The sequence below is a fragment of the Tachyglossus aculeatus genome, chromosome 10 (genome assembly GCF_015852505.1).
Source record: "Tachyglossus aculeatus isolate mTacAcu1 chromosome 10, mTacAcu1.pri, whole genome shotgun sequence".
Lineage (NCBI taxonomy): Eukaryota > Metazoa > Chordata > Mammalia > Monotremata > Tachyglossidae > Tachyglossus > Tachyglossus aculeatus.
In genome coordinates this window covers 16,917,825-16,943,531 of record NC_052075.1, presented here as the reverse complement: position 1 = coordinate 16,943,531, position 25,707 = coordinate 16,917,825, and the positions used below count along the sequence as shown (strand labels likewise).

At 51.3% G+C, this 25,707-nt stretch overlaps 1 protein-coding gene across 1 annotated transcript in view; it reads right to left on the bottom strand.

The window, feature by feature from the left end:
• The window catches only part of TBC1D1 (TBC1 domain family member 1), a 141,807-nt gene that overhangs the window by 18,610 nt on the left and 97,490 nt on the right, over positions 1 to 25,707 (bottom strand). The window contains exons 15-17 of the mRNA XM_038752611.1: positions 15,672 to 15,854; positions 3,096 to 3,257; positions 1,615 to 1,773 (exon numbers count right to left, since the gene is read on the bottom strand). Of these exons, the coding sequence (XP_038608539.1) occupies positions 1,615 to 1,773; positions 3,096 to 3,257; positions 15,672 to 15,854 (504 nt within the window). The remainder of the gene's footprint in view (positions 1 to 1,614; positions 1,774 to 3,095; positions 3,258 to 15,671; positions 15,855 to 25,707) is intronic.

Genomic DNA, 25,707 nt, shown 5'->3' with positions numbered 1-25,707 from the left:
AGCCATGTGCTTCCAGTTATGCTTTTCCTATGGCTTCCTCCTTTCTGGTCTGCTGTCTCCTCTGCCTTGCGACCTCAGCGATTAGAACAGTGCTTGGCACATAGTAAGCGCTTAACAAGTGCCATTATTATTATTATTATTATTTTGCTGCTCTCTTTCTACTTTTCCCCTTTTTCTTTGTTCCTACCCTTTTCACTGTTTGTAAATACTTTAATGTCTGTCTCCCCTGTTGGAATGCTAGCTCCTTGTGGACAGGGACCACGACTGGGGTTTCTGTTGTACGTTTCCAAAGTGCTTAGCACAGACTGCTGCCCTCAGTAGGCGCTCAATAAATACCACCACACCGCCTCATCTCTCCCTCTCCTCTTCCTGCTCTTTTTCTTCTCTTCCCTCCCATCCATCCAGAGGTTCGAGGGTGTGCAGCAGGGGCAGGAAGAGAAAAAGGGTGGGGGATGAAAAGAGGCAGGACTCTGACTGCGAGAGTCTCACATAGGCAGAAACGGGAACAGGGGTGTCTAGGGAGATAAGAGGAGATGAAGCCCTTCACGGCCTGGGCACTGCCCCGCTGGGTGACCGGGGAAGCCTGGTGTCAGTTAACCAGTTTCAGCCACCCCAGCTCTGCCCATTTGGAATATCTCGTCGCCAAAGGGAATCCCTTTGAAAACCACCTTCCTGGACTCGGCCGGAATTAAACCACAGCCCCTCGCCCAAACCACTCTGCGCCACCATTTTCCATTCTGAGAGAGTTTCTTCTCACCCTTCGTCTCCCTGCAATGGGGGATTGGGAAGCAGCATATACGACAGAGACTGTGACCAACCTGATTACCTTGAGTCTACCCCAGAGCTCAGAACAGTGCTTGGTACCTTGTAAGTACTTTATTACCATTAAAAAAACAACAACACAACTACAGATTCCAGATGTGGACACAGGGCACAGTTCCCCGGTCCCGGCAGCTGAATCATGTCTGGTTGGGAGTTTCCTTTGGAAGGTTTCCTGCCATTTGCTGAATTAGTTTAGTACCTGGGGCTAACCGATCAGCTCTCTCCCTTCTCCTTGTCCTTACAGCTGCACAGCAAAAACCACCGGCCAACCCCTTACCCGCTTCTTCCAGCGTGCCACCCCCAGGACTCTGCTCTGCCTGAGGCCCCCACAGCTTGGCTCCAGGAGGTGGGAAGTGGCTGCACTCAGTCCACGGAATTTTATGGAGCACTTACTGTAGGCGGAGCACCGTACTAAACGCTTAAGGAGGGCTCTGTGCCGCACCCCATGCGGAGAGAACTCCGAGTCCTTTCAGGGATGGTGACAGATAGGCTAACACCTGGAGGAATGAAGATCAGAAGTGGGTTGGGGCACTACTAAGTGGGTACCTGAGGCTGGTGACACCCCCAGCTTTCTCGCCATGGCCACAACTCCACACACGGCTCGGACTGAGATGCGTCCCAACCCCTCCCCAGCCCGGCCCTGCTGATGAAACACCTGTGGCTTTGACCTCCTGGAAAGCGCACACTCACACCCCCACAAACCCACACCCAAACCACACACAACACACAGTACGATCTAACGACGAGGGCGGGACGCTTGAACCTCGTGCCCAAACCCTGCAGAAGACTCACCTAAGTCAATGAGAATTGCGTGCTGTTGGGAGGTGAGCTGCTTCAAAAGTTCCTTGTAGGGGGTGTCTTTGGGCTGCTGCTTGCTGAAAAGTGGAGGTTCCAGCTGCTGCTGTTCTGCTAGGAACTTCCAGACCTCACCGCGGTGCTGGCGGGGCACACCTTCCAAAGAACACGAGGAAGAAGAGGCATTGGCAAGGACCAGGACAGAGGCCCCCGCAGGGCCCGGCCTTCCCAGAAAGGGAGCAAAGGAGCCTAGACCCTTGGCACATAAACCCACAGTGGGAGTGGAGAGGGGCTGTCTGTCTTTTGGATGGGCCCAGCCATAATCCTGGGGGTGGCTGACTGTGTGTGCTGGACCTTCCAACCCACCAGACTCAGGACGGTGGCAAGGAAGACACTCAACCCAACTGATGCTTGCCAGGCCAGGCTCATGGAACCGGCCCGGGCTGGGTTATTGGGGCAGGGGATAATCTTAGCTGGCTCTGCCGTCACTGAACCGGGCAGGGGCGCTTCCAGTGGAATAAATTTAGCCAGTTTTGTTTAGGGCTGTGAGGCCCTGGCCAAGTCGTTTAATAATAATAATGGCATTTATTAAGCGCTTACTATGTGCAAAGCACTGTTCTAAGCGCTGGGGAGGTTACAAGGTGATCAGGTTGTCCCACGGGGGACTCAGAGTCTAAATCCCCATTTTACAGATGAGGGAACTGAGGCACAGAGAAGTGAAGTGACTTGCCCAAAGTCACACAGCTGACAATTGGCAGAGCCGGGATTTGAACCCATGACCTCTTACTCCACAGCCTGGGCTCTTTTCATTGAGCCACGCTGCTTCTCTCTTGGCCTCGCTAACCATTCTTGGCCTCGGTGACCTCATCTGCAAAACGGGGCTGAGACTTCTGTTCTCCTTCCTAACCCTGAGTCCTCTGTGGGACAGGAACTGCATCCCAACCAGTTTTCCTGTATCCATCCCAGTGACTAGGGACATAGTCACCACTTAGTGTCACCATTTTTATTCCATTCTGGGACCTGGGACTGTACCACCCGTTCTCCCTACCAGCTGCTGGGCACAGGGATGGGACTGAATGAGAGTGTGGATGGTTCAGAGCAAACCATCAACCTTCTTGCAAAACCACTCAGGTTTGGTTTGGACCAGCCTTCCCCGTCTTAAGCACTGGTGCCTGAGCGCAGCTCACCCCATGGCCAGGGGCCAGAAAAGGGGCCCGACCCCATCTTCCAGGATAGAGTGTGTAAGTGGAAAGGAGATCGCCGGCTGCAGCTTCATGTCAGCAGTGGCTCCTTCCAACTGAGGGGCCACTCTATTCTTCTGGGCTTGGAGTGCGGGCATCTCCCTCCCACTTCTACTGGAGGGAGCAGGCAGAGAGCGGGGAAGGTCCTGCCTACCACCCTTCGTCCCCAACACTGGGAAGGGGAGGCTTCTGTCGGGCAGAGCACAGGGCGGACCAGCGGCCCCCGGCCAGGCCTACCTTGACCCACGGCGGAATGGAGTCTTTCGGCCTCAAACTTGATCCTGGCCCTCCCCGGCGTGCTCAGCATACTCTCCCAGGTGGCCGTCGCATCCTTGAGGCAGGGCGTGATTTCCTCGTAATCAAGCTTCAGGCGCCTGTTCAGCAGATCGTTTTCGGAAGCTGTAACGGCCGGTTAACGCCAGTGAGAGCCTGAGGTGGGCCTGGGGGCCCGGGGCCGAGGACAGAGCCGCAAAGGGGGAGACCCAGCACGGTCTCCACTGGTCACACGAGGATTGAGAATTTCCGGCGGGGTCCATGCCGGGCCCGAGACGGTTAATGGCCCTGCCCTGGCTTTCGAATCACTACGCACTGTTTCGTTTGGCTTGGGCTGTACTTCGGCTCTGCAGATATCTGATCCAATCAATCAATGGCAATTACCAAGTGCCTACTGTGTGCACAGCACTGTACTCAGTGCTTGGGGAGAGGAGAGGAGAGTAAGTAGATATGACCCCTGCCTTCATTCAAGGAGCTTAGAGTCTAGCAAGGGAGACATCCCAAAAATACATTACAGATGGAGGGGAAGCAACACAGTTTAAAATACACAAATATTGTGGGGGTGAGGGCGGGGTTACGGATTCAAGTATTCTCTCACTGACTCAGACTGTGAGCCTTGATATAGGCCCTCATGATCTTGTATCTATCCCAGCACCTAGTATAATGCTGGCATATAGTAAGCACTTAAATACCATTATTATTATTATTATTGTTACTATTATTATTCTTTAAGTGTGTAGGTGACACAGCAAGGAGGGTAATTAGGATGGAGAGATAAGAGAGTAGTCAGGGAAGGCTTCCTGGAAGTGATGAGACTTTACTAGGGCTTTGAAGATGGGGAGAATGGTGGCCTGTTGGATGTAAAAGGGGAGAGAGTTCCAGGCTGGAAGGAGGACCTGAGCAAGGGGTCGATGGAGAGAGAGACGAGATCGAGGGACAGTGAATGGGCTGGAGTTAGAGGAGCAAAGTGCCTCCCAGGGGCCTTCCCCGACTCATCTTTCATCATTCCACCTTTTCCTCAGTTCGGCATGCCTGTGTATACCTGGTTTGGAGCCCTCAATGAAAAAGAGACCCAAGTCATTTCAAAGTCATTTTTAAGCTTCAAGTGTTGGCCAGAGTTTCTCCAAAAAAGGCTCTTCCAACTCAGTTTCTCTGATCCTGGCTGGTAAAAGGCGATTTTCTCTTCCACTGAATTTTTAACAAGGGTCTTGAGAGTTTTGGGGCAGGCAGTTTCCCGCTTCCTGCCACTTCAGCAGTTCCCTTCACCCCAAGCAGTTTGGGTTCTCCCCGGCTGCACTGTGGCACTTATGTACATTTCTTTATATTTCACTGCTTCCTCTTACCAGTAACTTGTTTCAGTGCCTTTCTCCCCTTTAGACTGTTAGTTTCCTCACTGAATCTACTAATTCAATTGTGCTCTCCCGGGCATTTAGTACAATGCTCTACACAGGTTCGATGCTCAATACACATCGCTGACTAATTGCTTGATTGAACCTACATCACCCAACACCCTTTGAAGCTTTTGCCATGGCATAATAATAATCTTGGCATTTGTTAAGCTCTTACCGTGTACCAGGAACTAAGCACTGGTGCAGATACCAGCAAATCGGGTTGGACACAGTTACTGTCCCACCGGTGGCTTCACAATCTTAACCCCCGTTTTACAGATGAGGGAACTGAGGCACAGAAAAGTTAAGTGGCTTGCCCAAGGTCACACGGCAGGCCAACAGAGAGCCAGGGATTAGAACCCAGGTCCTTCCGACTCCGAGGCTTTGCTCTATCTGCTAGGCCAGCTGCAAGGCCCACATCTGAAGGTTGTTTGAAAACTCAGCAAGATAAAAGATGGTTCCCATTTTTAGAAAGCGGCTCTGGAGACCACTTTCCGGAGAAGCGCGGACCACTCAGGAGCAGAGGGGAGTTACACCAGGGATCTCGGGGTTTTGACCCAGGGGTGGAAGCCGTAGTACGGCCATCACAATCAATCAATGAACTGTATTTATTGAGCACTTACTGTGTGCAGAGCACTGTACTAAGCGCTTGGGAAGTACAAGTTGGCAATATATAGAGACAGTCTCTACCCAACAATGGGCTCACAGTCTAAAAGTCACAAGGAGTCTGAACGTCACAGAGACCCTGCTTAACACGCTGCTGGAGCAGGGCTTTCTCAGAAAAACTTTTCCGAGATCTGGCCAAGTCCCTCAGGACTGCCTGCACTGAAACACCTTTAAGCTCAAGACACTCCTAAAACATTCAGTGGAAAAAAAAAATCAGCTTTTACCAGCTAGGAGCCCACTGTTGGATAGGAATCGTCTCTACTTGTTGCCGAGTTGTACTTTTCAAGTGCTTAGTACAGTGCTCTGCACACGGTAAGCGCTCAATAAATACGACTGAATGAATGAATCAGAGACTGAGTTGGGAGAGCTTTTTTTGGACAAACTTTGGCTAACACCTGAAGCTTAAAGATGACTTTGAAATGACTTGCGCCTCCTTATCGTTGAGGGCTCTAAACCAGGTAAATGCAGGAATGCAGAACTGAGGAAACGTTGAACTCTTAAATCACTCCTTGTAATGGCTGTCTTTTGATGTTTTACACTAATGCGTTCCTGATTGACAGTGGCTCATAATGCATAAGAGATTCTTTGCATCCATCAATCTAAAGCATCATTAAGCCGATAGGACCATTGCGTCCATTCCAAACACACTTCCAACTCCTAAGAGCTGCTTGGGATATAGTCCAAGTTGATTTTTGTCTGAGTTCATGGAAACGCTTGGAGGGGAAGAAGAGTAATAATTGTGGAGTATGCCAGGCACTGTGCTAAACCCTGGGATAGATGCCATCGGACACAGACCCCGTTCCACAAGGAGCTCACAGTCCGAGGGGGAGGGAGAACAGGAACTGAATCCCTATTTTACAGATGAGGAAACTGAAGCCCAGAGAAGGTAAGTGACTTTCCCAAGGTCCCAGAGGAGGCAGGGGAGGGACTGGAGACTAGAGTCGGGGCTACCAGGACTTGGCTCTTTCAGCTGGGTCACGCTGCTTCCTGAAATTGGGCAAATGGAGGGCATGTACCTCCCAGGGTGGAAACAATTCACCAAGAAAGATTCCACAAGGAGAAGGAACCCAGCCCAGGGCTCTCCACTAACAAAGTTCCCACTCCAGCGCTCTGCAGGCAGAAGGCAACTAGTCCAGTGCTCTTTTTTTTATGGTATTTGTTAAGTATTTACAAATGCCAGGTACTCTTCTGAGCACTGGGGTAGATGCAAAGTAATCGGGTTGGACACAGTCCCTGTCCTATCTGTGGCTCACAGTCTTAATCCCTACTTTACAGATGAGGGAACTGAGGCACAGAGAAATAAGTGATTTGCCCAAAGTAACACAGCAGACAAGTGGAAGAGCTGGGACTAGAACTCAGGTCCTTTCAAATCCCAGGCCCATGCTCTGCCCACTAGCCCACGCTGCTCCTCATGCATGCAGAAGGTGCCCAGTACAGCACCTTGCCCGCACAAGGAGCTCAGTACAGATCCAGGCGCAGGGCCACTTGCCGCGGCTGTTCCCGGCCAGCCTGGTCTGCCTCTCTATCACCTGATTTAGAAAGGAAGCCAGAAGAAACTGGCTTCAGCACGCAAAGCTTCTGTTCAGGCCGGGAATATCTGGAAATGCGGCACTCCCTTCTGCCGGCTGGAAATTCCCCCGGGAAGGGGGTCCCACAGCTGATCTCCCTCGACAGCAACAATGAGCAGGGGAATGTTTGGAGCTAATTATGTGGGTAATTCATGATTGGGGTCCAGAGAAGCCAACTGAATTTTTTCTCACCCCACTACATGTGTGTGAGGGCAGGGGAGGAAACGCTTTCTACATTTGACTGTAATGGGCTTAAAATGGTAAAATGGAAACAAAGCCTGGAAGGAACCATGGAACTCCTGTCCTCCCCTTAACAGAGGAGGAAAGAACCGGCATGGGGAGCAGCGAGGCCTAATGGGAAGACTGCAAGCTTGTTGTGGGTAGGGGAGCGTGTCAACCTACCCTATTGTATTCTCTCAAGTGCTTAGTACAGTGCTCTGCCCACTGTTAGCGCTCAATAAATGCCACTGATTGACTGGGAAAGCATAAGCCTGGGTTCTCATCCTGGCTCCACCATATACCTGCGGTATGACTTTGGACAAGTCACCACTTCTCTAGGCCTCAATTTCCTTATCTACTAAATGGGGATTCAATACTTGTTCTCCCTCCTACTTTGTGAGCCCCAGGTGGGACCTGACTATCCTGTATCTACCCCAGCACTTAGTACAGGCCTTGACACATAGTGTGTTTAACAAATCCAACTCCAGCCATGGAGTAGGTGCTCCCAAGCAGCAGGAGGGAAGATTTGAGAACTGTCCCGCCTCTGTTCTACTGAGCCACTCTGAGACCCTCCAGCCCTGGTCTCGTTGCAGCGGTGGCCCCCTTCATCTCTATCAGCCCCGGACTCTTGTCCTGGCTCGGGCCGGGGCCCAGACGGGGCCAGAGCTGAGTCCGTGGGAAAGTCCCGGAAAGACACTCGTGAGTTGCTTGTCTTGGAGTAAATTAAAAAAGGGAATTGAAATCAGAAGAATAAATATATTCCTGAAACACATACCCCCAGGGGCTGAGTAGCTGTTTTTTTTAAGTGTTTACTATATGCCAGGCACTGTATGAAGCACTGGGTAAACTACTAGGTTGGCTGCAGTACCTGTCCCACATGGGGCTCGCAGTCTTAATCCCCATTTTACAGATGAGGTAACTGAAAAGTTAAGTGACTTGCCCAAGGTCACACAGCCAATACACGGCAGAGCGGGGATTAGAACTCAGGTTGAGCTATGCTTAAGGACCTCTCTCCTCTTGCATTAGGAGAGGTGAGAAACATGAAAATAAGGGCCGAACAGGTCAGCGGCTCTAGTGCTGAGGCAGAAGCGGCCCACGGTTGGGCTGGCCTACGGTGGACAGGTCAACCCTCTCAAGCTTGGGAGGCCCTAGCTTGGGCCCAAGGCCCCCATGTTCCTGGACCCTGCTGAGGTTGAAACAGGAACAGGAATATCTCCAGCACGGCAGGCAGATCCCCAGGATCCTGTCTGGCAGCCTGGGAGCTGCCATGAGCCCTTATGTGGGACCCCTCGTGATCCCCCCAGTTTTGACTAGCCGCTCTGACCCAGCCTCCTCTAGCATCCAGCGCTTAGAACAGTGTCCAGTGCTTAGAATAGTGCTTGGCACATAGGAAGCGCTTAACAAATACCAAAATTATTATTATTATTATTATTATTGTTATTATTAACCGGGGAGGCGGAACTAGAGGCATCCCCCAGGAGCCAAGCAGAATTCAGATCTCTGCTTCCTCCGTGTTTTCCCACTGGGCGAAGCAATGTGGCCTAGTGAAAAGAGCATGGGCCCGGGAATCAGAGGACCTGGATTCTAATCCGGGCTCTGCCACTTGCCTGCTGTTTGACCTTGGACAACTGACTTGACCTCTCTGTGCCTCAGTTTCCTCAACTACAAACTGTGGAGGCAATATCTGCTCTCCCTCCTACTTAGGATGTGCATCCCATGTAGGACAGGGTCTGTGTCTCATCTGATTAACTTATTTCTGCCCCAAGTCACAAAGCAGGCAAATGGCAGATTCAGGAATAGAACCTAGGTCTCCTGACTCCAAATCCTGCACTCCTTCCATGAGGCGACACCGTTTTCCACGTGAGGAGATGTCTTCCTTGCTGGTTAATGTCCAGTTCAGGGGTCCCCTGAGGGAGGATTCCCAGCCCGAGGTCAGGCAGAGCCATGGCCCCTCTGCAGGGCTGACCCTCTGCAGCCGGCTCAGTTAAGTGGACGGGGGATGCTCCCCTCCCTGTGGGCCAGGGACAGCAATAGTTTGGTGGTCCCCCGGCTTCCTCATGCTCAGCATCCCTCCCCAGCCCCGACTGTCCCTGCAGCGGGTACAGAAGCTGGGAGGGGGCTCTGGGCCCAAGGCCACTGCTTGGGCCCATCCATCCGTCCCCTGGATCTGACCCCACAGGCCTGCTCTGACACACACCCCAGTGTTTAGAACAGTGCTTGATGCATATTAAGTGCTGAATAAATACCCTAATCAACATCATCCTTGACTAGGCACTATGAGGGTTAGGTGGAATGAGGGGGGTTGCCCTGGATACCGATGGTGTTCAGAAGGCTTTACTGGGCCCTCGTCTGTAACGACATCGCCTGCTGTGTCCCATCCAGTGCGGCCGGGGAAACTGCCTCGGGGCTGGTGAGCTGCCTGCGTCTCAGACCCTCACCAATGGTCGGCTGAGAAGGGCCGGTAGGCGACTCTGGGGAAACTGTTCTGGGCCCCCATTGAGCTTCTCCAGTATGGCCGGGTGCCCTGGCCACTCGCAAGGTCTGACACAGTTCCTTTCAAGCCCCTTGGTCTAATAATTAACAATTAATTTTGGTACTTGTTAAGAGCTTACTATGTGCCTAACACTGTTCTAAGCGCTGGGGTAGATACAAGTTAATCAGGTTGGACACAGTCCCTGTCCCACATGGAGCTCACACTCTGAATCCCTATTTACAGATGAGGTAACTGGGGCATGGAAAAGTGAAGTGATTTGCCCACGGTCACACAGCAGACAAGTGGCGGAGCCAGGATTAGAACCCAGGTCCTCCTACCAGGGCCGTGCTCTATTCGCAAAGCCATGCTGTTAACTCTGCCCCGAGGGCCCCACGTTACCTCCACTTTTAAAAAACTGAGATGTGAATTCTATCGATCGGATCTGCCCAACTTGCCGGTTCTCTTCCAAGGGGACCAAGCTGAACCACTGGCAAACTCTCCGCACTGTCCATGGGTCCCTGGCACCTCCTCCCCAGGAACTTTGAGCCTCACGTGACTGACGCTTCCTCACCCTGTCATTTCTGGGCAGGGTCCCACAGCTGGCCCTGAGAGAGGGCACACGGGAAGACGGGGGCGGGACTCTTGTGGCTCCTGCCATGGACACGATTAGACCTCGGGCATGAGAGGCCGGCCGGGGTCATATCTGGCAGGGATTTTCTGTTCCTGCATCAGCCGAGCCCTGCCTTCCACCCCAGATCTGTGCCGCGATCCTCGGGCCAGGATTCGGTCATCCTCCGTCCCTGCCTGCCAGCGGCTCAGTGTCGACCTGCTGCCCGAGGGGCAGGCCTGGATTGCTCCTGCGCTTGCGCGGGCCTCCTGGGGAAGCATACATTGCATAACGCTGAGCTCTCAAAGTTTCCCCTTCACTGGGAAAGTGGCGTGGCTGGTCTGCCTGGGAGGCGTGTCTCCAAAGCAGGGCCCCGCAGGGCGTGCAGAACGACAGGCTGCGCCCGCAGGAATCCAGTTTATCCGCAGCCTCCCTGCCCTGCCCACTGGCCCTCCCTGCCAGTTGCCCCTGGCAAAGGGGGATTGGTTTCCTAATTCCCTCATACAAATGTACAGTTCACATAGAGCACTCTTCTTCCATCTCTCTCTCTCTCTCTCTCTCTCTCACTCACACACACACACATACGCACACACATGCACACACATGTCTGGAAGGCAGTTGGGTTTAGAAAACACTGAGCTTTCTGGGCTGATGGATCCAGAATGGAGTCACAGGCCTTTGCCTTCAAGTGCAGGACAAAATTGGGGTGATGTGTTGTGGAAAAAACCTAGAGACAGAGACTCCCCTGCCCCCGCCACCTAGGGCTAGAGAGGTGGAGACAGACACACACAGGCACACACACACACACATATGAGGACAGGGAGACACAGAAAGAGTGAGAAGGGGGGACACACAAACACATACAGGATCCTGGAGTGACACGGACATACATGGGCAAACCCACCCACAGGGCTAGACACACACCCACACAACACACGCAGGGCCAGGGACATACCCACACCCACACAAATGGAAGTGCACACAAGGAAGGCATGGCAGGGACTGAGCTCTCTGCCAGGGCCAGAGTCAAGCGGGGCCCAGCGATTCCACCCGTGTGAAGAAGGGCCAGGAGACAGTAGGACCCAGGAGCCGTGCTGCAGCTCTGGTTTCCTGCTGGCTCCCAACTGAAGCCAAGGAGGCAATGGCCACCCCCCGCCACCCTCCCTGGACCTGGGGCCTGGACCTATTTATTTTATTTTGTTACTATGTTTGGTTTTGTTCTCCGTCTCCCCCTTTTAGACTGTGGGCCCACTGTTGGGTAGGGACTGTCTCTATATGTTGCCAACTTGTACTTCCCAAGTGCTTAGTACCGTGCTCTGCACACAGTAAGCGCTCAATAAATACGATTGATTGATTGATTGGGGCCCCCGACCAGGAACTGAAATGCTGACCCTTTCCACAGCGGTGACGAGGAGGCCTGGGGGGGCTGGGCTGGGGTTGGGGAGTCCCACCCCTAGGATCCTTGGGAAGTAGTCACCTGGCTGTGGGCCCGGCCTCCACTGTGTGGCTGTGCCTGTAGCCTGGCTCCGGCATGCCATAGCAGGGTGCCAGCAAGCCCCGGGCTGACCCTCCCGAGGCTTTTCAGGGCAGGCAGGGGCAGAGCAGGCCTGCGGGGCCAGACCCAGGGGACGGATGGAGGGGCCCAGAGCCTCTTCCTGGGGCCCGGGCCCACTCCGGACACAATCAGGGCTGCAGGGGGGTGGTGGGTAGGGACTGTCTCTATGTGTTGCCAATTTGTACTTCCCAAGCGCTTAGTACAGTGCTCTGCACATAGTAAGCGCTCAATAAATACGATTGATTGATTGATTGATTGAGGAGACCACCAAACTATTGCTGTCCCTGGTCCTCAGGGAGGGGAGGATCTCCTGTTCACGTAACTACGCCGGGTGCAGAGGGCCAGCCCCGCAGAGGGGCCTTGGCTCTGCCAGACCTCAGGCTGGGCACCCTCTATCAGGAGACCCCTGAACTGGACATCAACTAGCAAGGAAAACATCTCCTCACACGGAAAACGGTATGGCCTCTTGGAAGGAGTGCAGGGCTTGGAGCCAGGCAATCTGGGTTCTATTCCTGAATCTGCCCCAGAATGAGCCCCCTTTTTCCTCTCCTCCTCCCCATCCCCCCTCGCCCTACCTCCTTCCCCTCCCCACAGCACCTGTATATATGTTTGTACAGATTTATCACTCTATTTTACTTGTACATATTTACTATTCTATTTATTTTGTTAAAGATGTGCATTTAGCTTTAATTCTATTTGTTCTGACGACTTGACACCTGTCCACATGTTTTATTCTGTTGTCTGTCTCCCCCTTCTAGACTGTGAGCCCGTTGTGGATAGGGACCGTCTCTATATGTTGCCAACTTGTACTTCCCAAGCGCTTAGTACAGTTCTCTGCACACAGTAAGCGCTCAATAAATCTGACAATGAATGAATGCTGTGTGACCTTGGACAGAAATGACACTTCACCTCTCTGTGCCTCAGTTCTCTCCCTTTCTTAGATTGTGAGCCCAATGTGGTGCAGAGACGGTGTCTAATCTAATTATCTTGTATATGGTCAACGGTTGGCCCATATTAAGTGCTAAGCAAATATCACTGAGCTATTCTCCACGTATCAATCAATCAATCGTATTTATTGAGCGCTTACTGTGTGCAGAGCACTGTACTAAGCGCTTGGGAAGTATAAGTTGGCAACACATAGAGACAGTCCCTACCCAATAGTGGGCTCACAGTCTAAAAGGGGGAGACAGAGAACAAAACCAAACATACTAACAAAATAAAATAAATAGAATAGATCAATCAATCAATCAATCATATTTATTGAGCGCTTACTGAGTGCAGAGCACTGTACTAAGCACTTGGGAAGTACACAGATGTCACCACATCATCCACCACCCCAGCCAGATTAACATGGGGCCCTTAGTGTCTGCAGCTCAGAGCCTTTGGCTGGGGGGCCGGGGAGAGGGACAAAAATTAGATCCATAGTTACACAATTATATTCGAGAAGGCGGCACACGTGAATTGTATGATCCCATACTTCAGGGGGTATGCGACAGCATTTGGAATTAAAACTGCATTCTACATGCTTTAAGACGGAAATGCAGCCACAGCACAGCTTTATGGTAATTAAAAGGAAAGTTTTGTCTAGCCTCACTACCAAAATTGTGATCATCTTGTTTTAATCCATCAATTAAGCATTCAATCAATGGTATTTATTGAGGGCTCACTATGTGCAGAGCACGGTACTAAGCGCTTGGAAGAGCAGAAAACAAGTTAGCAGACATGTTCTCTTTAGGAGAAAGACTTGTGTAGCAGGGCCCCTCGAAATCTAGCGCTTCTGAAGCAATAGGAGAGATCCTCCAGCCCTGACTGTCGCCGGAACCCACCAATATTTATCGATCCCCCCTGAGAGAGTCCAGCTCCACACAAGGTGCTGTAGTAGGCGCCCATGCCACACGACAGCCTTAGAAGGCAAGGTCCCTGCCCTCGAGTGACTTAGAGTTTAATGGACGGGTCAGAGAGGGGAGAGGCGGCAAGTATATTGGAACAAGGGGGAGCACACAGGTCTGCCTCTGGGTCCTGTGCTGTGGTTAACGAGGAGCCACACAAGGGAAGCACACACAAACCACACAAGTGAACACACACGGGTCTGACTCAGGGTCCTGTGTTGCGGTTAATGAGGAGCCACAAAAGAGGAGCACGCAAGCCACACAACGGGGCACAACATGCCCGCCTCTGTGTCCTGTATTGCGGTTAACTAAGAGTCACAGGAGGGAGTACAAGAAGCAACGTGTCCTGGTGGAAAGAGTGCGAGCCTTGGTGTCGGAGGTCCTGGGTTCTAATCCCGCCTCCACCACTCATCTGCTGTGTGACCTGGGGTTAGTCACGTCACTTCTCTGGGCCTAGGTTAGGATTAAGACTGGGAGCTCCTTGCGAGAAATGGACTGTGTCCGACCTGATTAGCTTATACCTACCTCAGTGCATATGTTGCCAACTTGTACTTCCCAAGCGCTTAGTACAGTGCTCTGCACACAGTAAGCGCTCAATAAATACGATTGAATGAACGAATGAAAATGCTTAGTGCAGTGCCTGGAATATAGTGAATAATAACAATAATAATGGCATTTATTAAGCGCTTACTATGTGCAAAGCACTGTTCTAAGCGCTGGGGAGTTTACAAGGTGATCAGGTTGTCCCATGGGGGGCTCACAGTCTTGATCCCCATTCTACAGATGAGGGAACTGAGGCCCAGAGAAGTGACGTGACTTGCCCAAGGTCACACAGCTGACAAGTGGCTGAGCCGGGATTTGAACCCATGACCTCTGACTCCAAAGCCCGGGCTCTTTCCACTGAGCCATGCTGCTTCACAAACACCATATGCTTAACAATGCTTAACTGATGCTTAACGAACACCATAAAAAGGAAAATGGAGCACATTTAGGTCCGCCTTTGAGTCCTTGTTGAGGTTAAGTAACATTCATTCACTCACTGAATACTATTTAGTGAGTGCTTACTGTGTGCAGAGCACTGTACTAAGCGCTTGGAACAGTACAGTACAATAAACAGTCATAGTCACTGCCCACAACGGGCTTTCAGTCTAGAGTGGGGTAGACAGACAGCAGTACAAATAAATAAAATGACAGATATCTATCTAAGTGCTGTGGTGCTGGGAGTGGGGGGGAAGAGCCAAGGGAGCAAATCAGGGCGATGCAGAAGGGAGTGGGAGATGAGGAAAAGTGGGAAGGCCTCCTGGAAGAGAAGTGCCTTCTATAAGACTTTGAAGGGGGGGACTGTCTGTGGAATTTGAGGAGGGAGGGGGTTCCAGGCCCGAGGCACGATATGGGCTATGGGTCAGTGGTGAGACAGGGGAGATGGAGGCCCGGTGAGAAGGTTAGCACTACAGGAGCAACACGTGTGGGCTGGGTTGTAGAAGGAGAGAAGCAAGGTGACACAGTAGGGGACAAGGTGATGGAGTGCTTTCAAGCCACCACTCAAGGGGGCACATATAGGCCAGCCTCTGAGTCCCCTGTTTTTTGTTTTTTTTAAATGGTATCTGTTAAATGCTTACTATGTGTCAAACACTGTTTTAAGTGATGGGGTAGATAGAAGTGAATTAGGTTGGACCCAATTCCTGTCCTGTAAAGGGCTCATAGTCTAAGTAGGAGGGAGAACAAGAGAACTAAGGCACAGAGAAGTTACGTGACTTGGTCCAAGTCACAAGGCATACATCTGGCAGAGCGGTTAACTAGGATCCACACAAGCTAAGGGGGCACACAAGTGGCTCATTCATTCATTCATTTATTCAATTGTATTTATTGAGCGCTTACTGTGTGCAGAGCACTGTACTAAGTGCTTGGGAAGTACAAGTCCGCAACATATAGAGACGGTCCCTACCCAACAATGGGCTCACCTCACTCGCCACTTCCCAGCCTCCACCCTGGCCTCCTGGGTGCCATGATGGTCCAAGGCCAGTGGTGGTACAGAGCGAGCCCAAGAGCCAACAGCTTGGATCCAGGCCGGCCCCCTTGGGTCTGCCCCGGTGGGAGGACAACTCAAACTAGAGTGCTCTTGTCCCAGAGCAAGGCCGGCTCCGTCCCCAGCCCCGTCCCCTGCTCGCCACTGACCTTGCAGCTTCCGGTTCTCCTTCTCCATGCGAAGCAACAGGATCTGCTGCAGGATTGCTTTGTGCCACAACTCGCGGAGTTCCCGGGGGGTCCGCCGCCTCGCCGCTGCCTCCCGCGGGGGCCCATCCTCACGGACCGGCTGCAGGGGGGACCGCGGAGGGAGGTCCCCCAGATCCGGGTACTCTGCGCAGGAGGAAGGAGAAATGGCACCATGAGTTGGGGAGAGACACCATCCCCACCCTCACCCCGCACAAGCCCCTTCTCCAGAAACCACTCGGGGTTTCGGCCGGCTCGGAAGCTTCAGTGTGGTTTTAAAGGGTGGTTTTGCCTCCTAGGGTAACGTCTGTATGGGGCAAGCGATGGAGCGACGGATCAATCGTATTTATGGAGTCCTTACTGTGCGGCAGAGCACTGTAGTAAGCACTTGGGAGAGAACCACAGAAGGAGTTTCTGGACCATCACGGGTGGAGCCCTGTACTAAGCGTTCGGAGAGCAGCCAGGAATGAACAGACACGAGCCCTGCACTCCAGGGAGTGATCTTGTCAAATGCCGTGTGAACAGGTGCCCTGCAGCAGCCAATGAAATTCTCCAAAACAGCCTCTGTGTGTTGGAGGGAAGGGCGGGAGAGCAACAAGTCGGCACCCAAGCCTTCATTCACCCACCAAAGCCTTCATTCGTCGGTTTTGAACCCCTCGAACCAGTTGCCGTCCCCCTTCATCCGTTTTCACAATCGTGTTTCCCTGGGGTGAGGTGCGCCGTGGAAAATGCTGTGGCCCGACTGAGGTTCACGCTCACATCTCTAGGTCCCGATTTCCCTCTTCCCCACAAAAGAACTTTTCCACGTTGAGACGTTTTCAGTAGCTGGCCTCGGGGATGGGGGAGGAACCATCTTAGAAGGAACGGTCTTACTGCATTTTGAAAATGTTTAGAAATGTTTAGAACTAACCATAGGGCTGAGGTCAGGAGAGAAGAATTCTGTTCCCCGCCAAGCCTGCCGTGGGCCAGCAGACGCCCTGCATCTCGGAGCGGGACCCGGGAACCAACAGTGCACATCCTCTTCCCCCCGCCGGAATTTCCAATGACCTAAGGATATTTTCCATCACTCCTGCAATGAGAGCCGGGCCGCGGGGAGTGGGGGGGAGGGAATGGAGGAGGGTGGGCATGAGGTCCCCCCAGGGCCCAGTGCAGGGAAGTGACCTTCCCCTTGCAGGCTGTGGGATTGCTCCAGCCAAGCGTGCCCGGGTGGGCGGCGGAGCTGTGGGCACTCAGGGCTGCCAGCTGGGCTATGGGGAGTCTGGCGGGGGCTAAAGCGGACGGACTCTGAGCGAGGGCGGCCACGAAATCTGGGGAGGGAAAGGAAGGGGAGGGGAAGGGCCGCCTGACCGGCTGGGGAGACGCAATCTCCCAGACATGGCAGCTGCAGCGGCTCGTCAGCTGCCCAGAAAACTGCTTCCGGCCTCGCCAGCTCAGAATCCCGAGGTCCTAATTAAGGTGAAACCCTGTCGTTTACAAGTGCTGGACCGTCCTTCCCTTGGCTACGCCAGAGGGGCGATCCCTACCCGACAGCGACAGCCAATAGCCGCGGTCTATCTCTCTCTCACACACGCACACACAGTTGGGGAAGTGGACACAGACACACACTCGGGGGTGGGGAAGTGGACACAGACGCATTCGGGCATACGGGAAAAAGGGAAGTGGGGAGAGGGGAAGTGGGGAGACACAGGCACAAACACCTAGAAGGACTCAATCTTGTATGTTCCCACGAAACCACATACACAAACGCACAGAGAAACAAACACCCAGGAGGCCTCAATCTGGTACGCTTCCAACAAAACCTCAATCATAAGCCAAAAGACCAATCTCCAAACCAGTCTGAGGGCACCTCCGCCCTCTCGCCTCCCCCCATGCCCGACCCCACGCCAGCAGGAAGCATCCATTGCCCGGGGAAGGCAGCCCAGATGGGCAGCAGTGGACCAGAGGGCCACTACTTCCCCAGAATAACTCGAACCGCTGCCTCGTCGTGGAAGCAGCGTGAAGGTCCATTCACCTCCTGTCACGGCTCATCACCACAGACCCACTGCAGCACCTGATTCCCCACACCCCAATTCCCGCCAGGCTCAGTCACCATCCTCAGCTTGGCCAGGGCCGGGCCGCCCCCTCTCCACTGACATTCAGGTTCAGCACTCTCAAGTCTCCTGCAGTCGCAGCCCATCTGCTTCTGGTCAGGGCTACCCCTTCACTTCTCACCCACCTCCCCTCACCGTCCCCTAGCCTGAGCTCCAGCTCAGTCGCCCGGTTTACCGGTCGCGAACGTCCCCCAGGCTCAGAGGAGGCGGCTCTCATTGAGATTCTAGTGCACGAACAGATAAAACTCAGCCTCTGACCGTGCAGGCCTGCCAGCTGAAAACTGGGACTCAGGGGCTGAGGACAGCCCTGCATGGCGCACTGCCATCCAGAAGGGAACAGCTCTCTTTGACCAAAGCTTCAAACGGAATGAGGGACAAGGAGGAAAAAAAGAAAACAGCAACAGGCCCAACAAATATTAACTAGAACATAAAAAGGAATTTATTGTAATTTATTTATATTAATGTCTGTCTCCCCCTCTAGATTGCAAGCTCATTGTGGCCAGGGAATGTGTCTGTTTACTGTTATAGTGTACTCTTTCAATCGCTTAGCATAGTGCTGTGCACATAATACGAACTCAATAAATATGACTGACTGATTGACTGAACGGTCTTCTTGTGTGCCCAAGACTGTGGATCCCACATTGGCCCTTTTAGCCGCACACAAACTCTTATGTGAAATTTTTCAACTACGAAGGACAACCACATATCTCTATATATGGACAATCATCTATCTACCTATGCACATAGTTCTATCAATCTATCTACACCCTTAGATATAGATTTCCAATGTGCAAAACTAATACATGAATGCCAGGTGTTTGTTGTCATTTTCACCAAAGGGAAAGCAACTAAAGAAACCCACAAGCAGCCACAAATTAAAGACTGAATCATTCCATCAGAAATGTTGGCGCCAAACCATGTAAGTTCGTCCTCTAGACTGTAAGCTTGTTGTGGGCAGGGAACGTGGCTACCAACTCTGTCGTACTGTACTCTCCCAAGCGGTTAGTACACTGCTATGTAAACAGTAAGCACTCAATAAATAAGATTGATTTATGGACTGAAATCAATCCTGCGCTTGGACGAGAAAGTCGGGGCATCGGTCTCTTAATGAAGCCACCCTGGCTCAGCCCTGTGGTGCCCCTGTGCCCATTACTTTGAGCTCAACAGTGAGCTCAGGATGGTTGGGGGAATGGTGTGTTTTATTTTATAGAAGCAGCGTGGCTCAGTGGAAAGAGCCAGAGCCAGAGCTTTGGAGTCAGAGGTCAGGGGTTCAAATCCTGGCTCCACCAATTGTCAGCTGTGGGAGTTTGGGCAAGTCACTTAACTTCTCTGTGCCTCAGTTACCTCATCTGTAAAATGGGGAGTAAGACTGTGAGCCCCCCGTGGGGCAACCTGATCTCCTTGTAACCTCCCCAGTGATTAGAGCAGTACTTTGCACACAGTAAGCGCTTAATATATGCCGCCAGCATCATCATTATTATTATTATTACACCTTCTTGGAGGCTCATCCTCTTGAGAAACGATGGACTACCCAACACCCCTGACTTAGGCCTCCCTATTCCTGCAGCCCCCAATATGGACTGCCCAACCAGGCAGTGTGGCCTAATGGAAAGAGAGCCTTGGAAGTTAGGAGACCGGGGTAGCGAGTCCAACTCTGCCACTGATCGGCTGTAGGACCACAGACAAGCCACTTAACCTCTCTGAGTCTCAGTTCCCTCATCTGGAAAATGAGGAGAAGACCCCCGCTCTCCGTCCCTCTTAGATTATGAGATGCCGATGGGTCGGGGACCGTGTCTGATCTCATTATTTACCTACCCCAGTGCTTGGCACATAATTTGCACCTACCCATCGATCTATTCCAAAATGTTTGGAGCCTCCTAGTAGATCAATCAATTGATCGTGTTTATTAAGTGCTTACTGTGTGCAGAGCACTATACTAAGCATTTGGGAGGGTACAACACAACAGACACATTCCCTGCCCACAAGGAAGATTTCTAACCTCTTTCTTTGTACCTCTGTCCTTGTCTCTTATCTCTCTAGTGTCAGACTGTCAGCAACACCTACCTGGGTCGGCCATCAACCACGTCCCCTCCCCACCGGCTCAGCCCCGCGGTTCACCCAGCCCAGGCCTCGTCCTCCTCCCGGCCTCCCACGACCCTTGGAGGAATCTTGTGACATCTGCCCTCTTGGTTCTCACCCGATCCACCTCGCCACAATTCTGTCCCCTTCTAATTCGTCTCCTCAACCTGAGTCTTTCAAGGCCAGAGTCCTGACCCCTTCATGCAGCCTCACACGGTAGACATAGAGACCGACACTACACGCATCACTGCAGGTCTGGAGCCTTTCTACAGTGGTGTCACGGCTCTCTGGCTTTCTATCCCTTCCTTGATGGTGCCTGCAAGCTGACGGGCCCCTTAAGCTCCTGCTGCACACTCAATTAATGATTGCTTAAAATACGCCCGCCGTGACTGGCAGTTGCAAGCCTGTCATCACGTGGTTGTAGTTTGGGTGATTTTGCCCAAGGGCACGGCCCCGCACACGCTCACACGGATGCTCAGCTACCCATCTTCGGCCTGTTTCTTTGGAGTAATGACGCTTCCCTGCGGTTTAACCAAGAGCAGGTCACCACCCAAGTGAGCTTAGAGTCTTCGGCAAACGTGGAGATTTCCCTGCACGCTCCTTCTGAAGAAGTCAAATGAAATAGGTCCTGGTACAGATTCCTGGGGGACCCCTACTAGCTACACTTCTCCATCCTGAAAAAGGCCCGAGTGGACTCTGCCCAGAACACGATTGTCTGGTATCTACCATAGCATTTAGCACAGTGCCAGGTATAGACATTAAGTGCTTAAATACCTAGACGCAGAATATCATCCCGACACTTTGGGCCAACCCTTCAACCAGGTTTCTATCCATGATAGTACATTCCCTCTGTTCTCACGAGTCCACGGTTTGTTAAAAAAAAAGCTTCTGGGGTCAGCAGGGAACCAGCCCAAGGGTAGCATCATCTGATAGTACTAGCGAAGAGAAATGCGGCTGAGTGGAAAGAGCCCAGGAGTGGAATTCAGGAGACTTGAGTTCTAATTCCAGCTCTGCTACAAGCCTGCTCTGTGACCTTGGGCAAGACACCTCACTTCTCTGGGCCTCAGTTTCTACATCTGTAAAATGGGGATTCAATACCTGTTGTCTTAGACTGTGAGTACCATGTGGGACAGGGACTGCATCTGATCTGATTTGACTGTACCCCAGGGCTTAGCACACAGTAAGCACTTAGAAGCAATGTGGGCTACCGTGGAGAGCAAGGGCCTGTGGGTCAGAAGGATCTGGGTTCTAATCCTGACACTGCCACTTGTCCCCTGTGTGACCTTGGGTAAGTCACTTACCTTTCCTTTGCTTCATCTGTAAAAGGGGGATTAAGACTGTGAGCCCCACGAGGGACATGGACTGTGTTCAACCTGATTAGCTTGTATCCACCCTAGGGCTTATTACAGTTCCTGGCACCTAGTAAGTGCTTAACAAATACCACAAAAAAGCCTTACTTATTATTATTGATGAGTGCATTTTGGAGAGCTTATATCTTTGCTTTTTTCTTACTCATAAGGGAATCCCGCAGTCACGGTTTTTATGAAATGATCATCTAAAACTCAACCCCGGAATGTTTCATTTCAGCATTTTAGCGTTTCACTTTTTTCCCCTCTTCTTGGCTTTGGGAAGCTGAGCTGGACACTGTGAGTTGATTCAAGTGCTGCTTTATCTCATACTGTAAGTATTTAATCTCCCACTGGTTTGTAAAGGATTCTAATTTCAACAGTGCAATTCTTTGGAAAGGTCCTGGTGGATTTGGCAGTCACTCCAGAGTGTTGGCTGCTGGTTCATTTTTTAGAGTAAAACCCTGTAAATTAATCTAGGAAGCAGCCTGGGAGTCAGAGGACCTGGATTCTAATCCCAGTTCTGCCACATGCCTGCTGTGTGACCTTAGGCAAGTCACTTAACCTCTCTGTGCCTTACTTTCCTCATCTGTATAATGGGGATTCAATATCTGTTCTCTTCCCTTAGGCAGTGAGCCCATGTGAGACAAGGACTGTGTCTGATCTGATTATCTTGTGTCCACCCCAGAGCTTAACACAGTGCTTGGTTACTTACTAAGCATCTAACAAATACCACAGAGAAGCTGGCTGGCTGACAGTCTTACCCCGAGCTTCCTGGGAGCTGCCCAGAAATCTCCACCAACTCCCTCATACTGCATCCTGGAAATGAAGCAGAACAGACACAACCCAATGGCCACGTATGCCTTTTTTAAATGGCATTTGTTAAGCTTTCTTTGTGCCGGGCACTGTACTACGCAGTAGGGTAGATACAAGCTAATCAGGTTGGCCGCAATCCCACAGTCTCAATCCCCATTGTGTAGACGAAGTAACTGAGGCACAGAGATGTGAAGTGACTTGCTCAAAAACACAAAGCAGAGAGGTGGCAGAGCCTTGATTAGAACCTAAGTCACTCTGATTCCCAGGCCCATGCTCTATCCACCAGGTCATGCTGCTCCTCCTGGAGGGAGATCCTCTGGGAGCTAGGGAGGACCAGACTCCAAATCCATTGGTTTATGGCGCTCTCCCTGGATTCACCCCGATTTCAGTGCGGAGGGCGTCCGGGAGCTCTTTGGGGAGTTGGGGGGTAATTCTGAGGTCAGGAGGTGAGGGCAACCAGGCTTGGGAGCTGGGGCTCCTGGCAGGCGATGGGGGATCTAAGTTCCATTTCCAAATTCCCGAGTGGGGCCTGGGCAGCCAGCAATGGCAGATTGTTTTTCAGGAGAAAAGTGCTGGTTTGGCTCCAATTCTACCAGGGGAAGTTGGGGGCGGCTAGGCCCTTGAAAAGAAGTGAAGGAACCCTCCACCTACCCAAGACTCCTTTCATAGCCCCAGCCCGCCTAGCTCAGAGTACCATATTTCCTCTTATAAATGCCTCCACTGCATAATACCCTCTGTTCCCATCCCCTGTTCTGGTTTTTAAGGAAAAAATAAAAATACTTTTTGCAAATGGTGATAGTGGTGCGCGCTGGGTTAGGAAGAGGCACAGGATTGGAATATCCGAGATGTAGACTCATATACTGCAGAGGGTTTTTTTTTTTAATATGGAGCAGTAGTTAGGAATAGGGAGACGGGGTGGTGATTACTGTAGTTCATTCATTCATTCACTCATTCAATCGTATTTATTGAGCACTTACTGGGTGCAGAGCACGGTACTAAGCGCTGGGGAAGTACAAGCTGGCATCATATAGAGACAGTCCCTACCCAATAGTGGGCTCACAGTCTAGAAGGGGGAGACAGAGAACAAAACAAAACATATTAACAAAATCAAATAAATAGAATAAATATGTACAAATAAAATAAATAAATAAATAGAGTAATTCATTGAGTGCCTAGTGTACGCAGCTCTGGGCAGAATGCAGTACAAGTAAGGGATGCAGTCTCAAGAGTCCTCTTACCTTCCTTCGCCGCTCCTCTTTTTAACCTCCTGTTTCCCTTATTGCTAGAATCAATTCCCCCCACAACAGCCTCACCACTGTTGGTGGATTGCAAACATTCAGCAAAACAGTTGGGGCAGTCATGCAAGTAAATCTGGGATTTCACTGCCCCCGACTACAAGGAAGATTCTGGGAAAGTTCTAGCTGATTACCTAGTCCAACTGGGTACTCTCTTTGCTCCCCTAATAATAATGATAATAATAATAATAATAATGATGGTATTTGTTAAGTCTTACAATGTGCCAAGCACTGTTCTAAGCACTGGGGTAGATACAAGGTTATGAGGTTGACCCACGTGGGGCTCACAGTTTTAATCCCCATTTTACAGATGAGGTCACTGAGGCACAGAGAAGTTACTTGCCCAAAGTCACACAGCTGACAAGCGAGAGAGCTAGGATTAGAACCCATGACCTCTGATTCCCAAGCCCGTGCTCTTTCCACCGAGCCACCCTGTTTCTCTAAAGCCAGCCTACTCACTGTGCCTCGGTCTATGTGGCGGAGTGGATAGAGCATGGGCCCGAGAGTCGGAAGGCCATGGGTCCTAATCCCGGCTCTACCACCTGTCTGCTGTGTGACCTTGGGCAAGTCGCTTCACTTCTCTGGGCCTCAGTTACCTCATCTGTAAAATGGTGAGTGAGGCTGTGAGCCCCACATGGGACGGGGACTCGATTTGCTTTTATCCATCCCAGCACTTAGTACAGTGCCTGGCACAAAGCGCTTAACAAATAACATCATCATTATTATCATTATTATTATTATCTCACCGCCTACCCTTTGCCCACATCCTCTTTCTGGCCTGAAACTCCCTCACCCTTCATGACCCACCTTCAAAGCCTTAGTAAAACTCCCATCTCCTCCAAGAAGCTTTACCCAACTAAACCTTCATTTCCCCGGCTCCCTCTCCCTTCTGTATCACCCTTACATTTACTTGGATTTATAGAGAAGCAGCGTGGCTCAGTGGAAAGAGCCCGGGCTTTGGAGTCAGAGGTCATGAGTTCAAACCCTGGCTCCGCCAATTGTCAGCTGTGTGACTTTGGGCAAGTCACTTAACTTCTCTGGGCCTCAGTTACCTCATCTGTGAAATGGGGATGAAGACTGTGAGCCCCCCGTGGGACAACCTGATCACCTTGTAACCTCCCCAGTGCTTGGAACAGTGCTTTGCACATAGTAAGCAGTTAATAAATGCCATTATTATTATTTATACACTTTACTCACCCCACCCTCAGCTGCACAGCACTTACCTACACATCTGTCACTTATTTAAATGTCAGTCTCCCCCTGTGGACTGTGAGCTCAGTAAGTGCTCAATAAATATGAACGACTGATCGACTGATTCTGAGAGACCCTCGCCTCTCCAGCCTGGGCCTCCCTTTCTGGGGGTCAAGTGGGGAAGAAAGGAGACCTGCCTGTAACATATCCATGAGCATGAAGGCTCCGAGACTGAAGATGGAGAAGGCGCAAGTCAGACCACTGAGATTTCCAAAAGAGCCCTGAGTCACGTGGGCTTGAAAAACCACACAAAACGATTACCCTACCTTTCCCTCAGTGGAGACATCACTCCAGTCAAGGTTGCCAATATTTAGGGCACCAAATTAATCTTTAGACAGATTTATTCCACCACTCTTCTTTTTCATTGCACATTATACTCTTTCCTAGAGAAGCCGTGTGTTATTATTGAACAGACCGTTCTAATAGACGCTTAATCAACATTCCGGTCAAGAAGACAGTGTCATGAAGAGCTCTGACTTCCACACAGCTCAGAACAGTGCCCAGTGCTTAGAACAATGCTTCACACGTAGTAAGCGCTTAACAAATGCCATCGTTATTATTATTAGACACGAGCCTGGTTCTTCCAAAGCATGGAGGGGTGTCTCTCTCTTTCCTTCACCTTGGGGCATGGGGTCCTAGGAGACTCCCCTTCTGCTGTTCCTCATCCACTTAGCCACCTTTCCATGATCTTCTTCCTCATATGTCTAATGTATTTTGGGTCTGCCTTTTCCCTGTTAGACCGTAACCTCCTTGAGGGCAGAGATCATTTGTACTAACTCTATCTAGAGCAGGGCTCTGCACACAGCAGATGCTCAATCAATGCTATTGACTGATTGATTAGCTGACTATTCCCTGGTGACAGAGCCGGGACTGGACCCAACCACTCAATCAATGGTATTTATTGAGTGCTTCCTAAGTGCAGAACATTGTACTAAGCGCTTGGAAGGGTAGAATACAACAGAGTTGGTAGTCGCATTCCCTGTCTGCCTGCAGCTTACATTCACTCATTCATTCAATCGTATTTATTGAGTGCTTACTGTGTGCAGAGCACTGTACTAAGCGCTTGGGAAGTACATTCTAGAGGGACCCTAAAACTCTGGTCCATAGCTCGCTCTACTAAAAG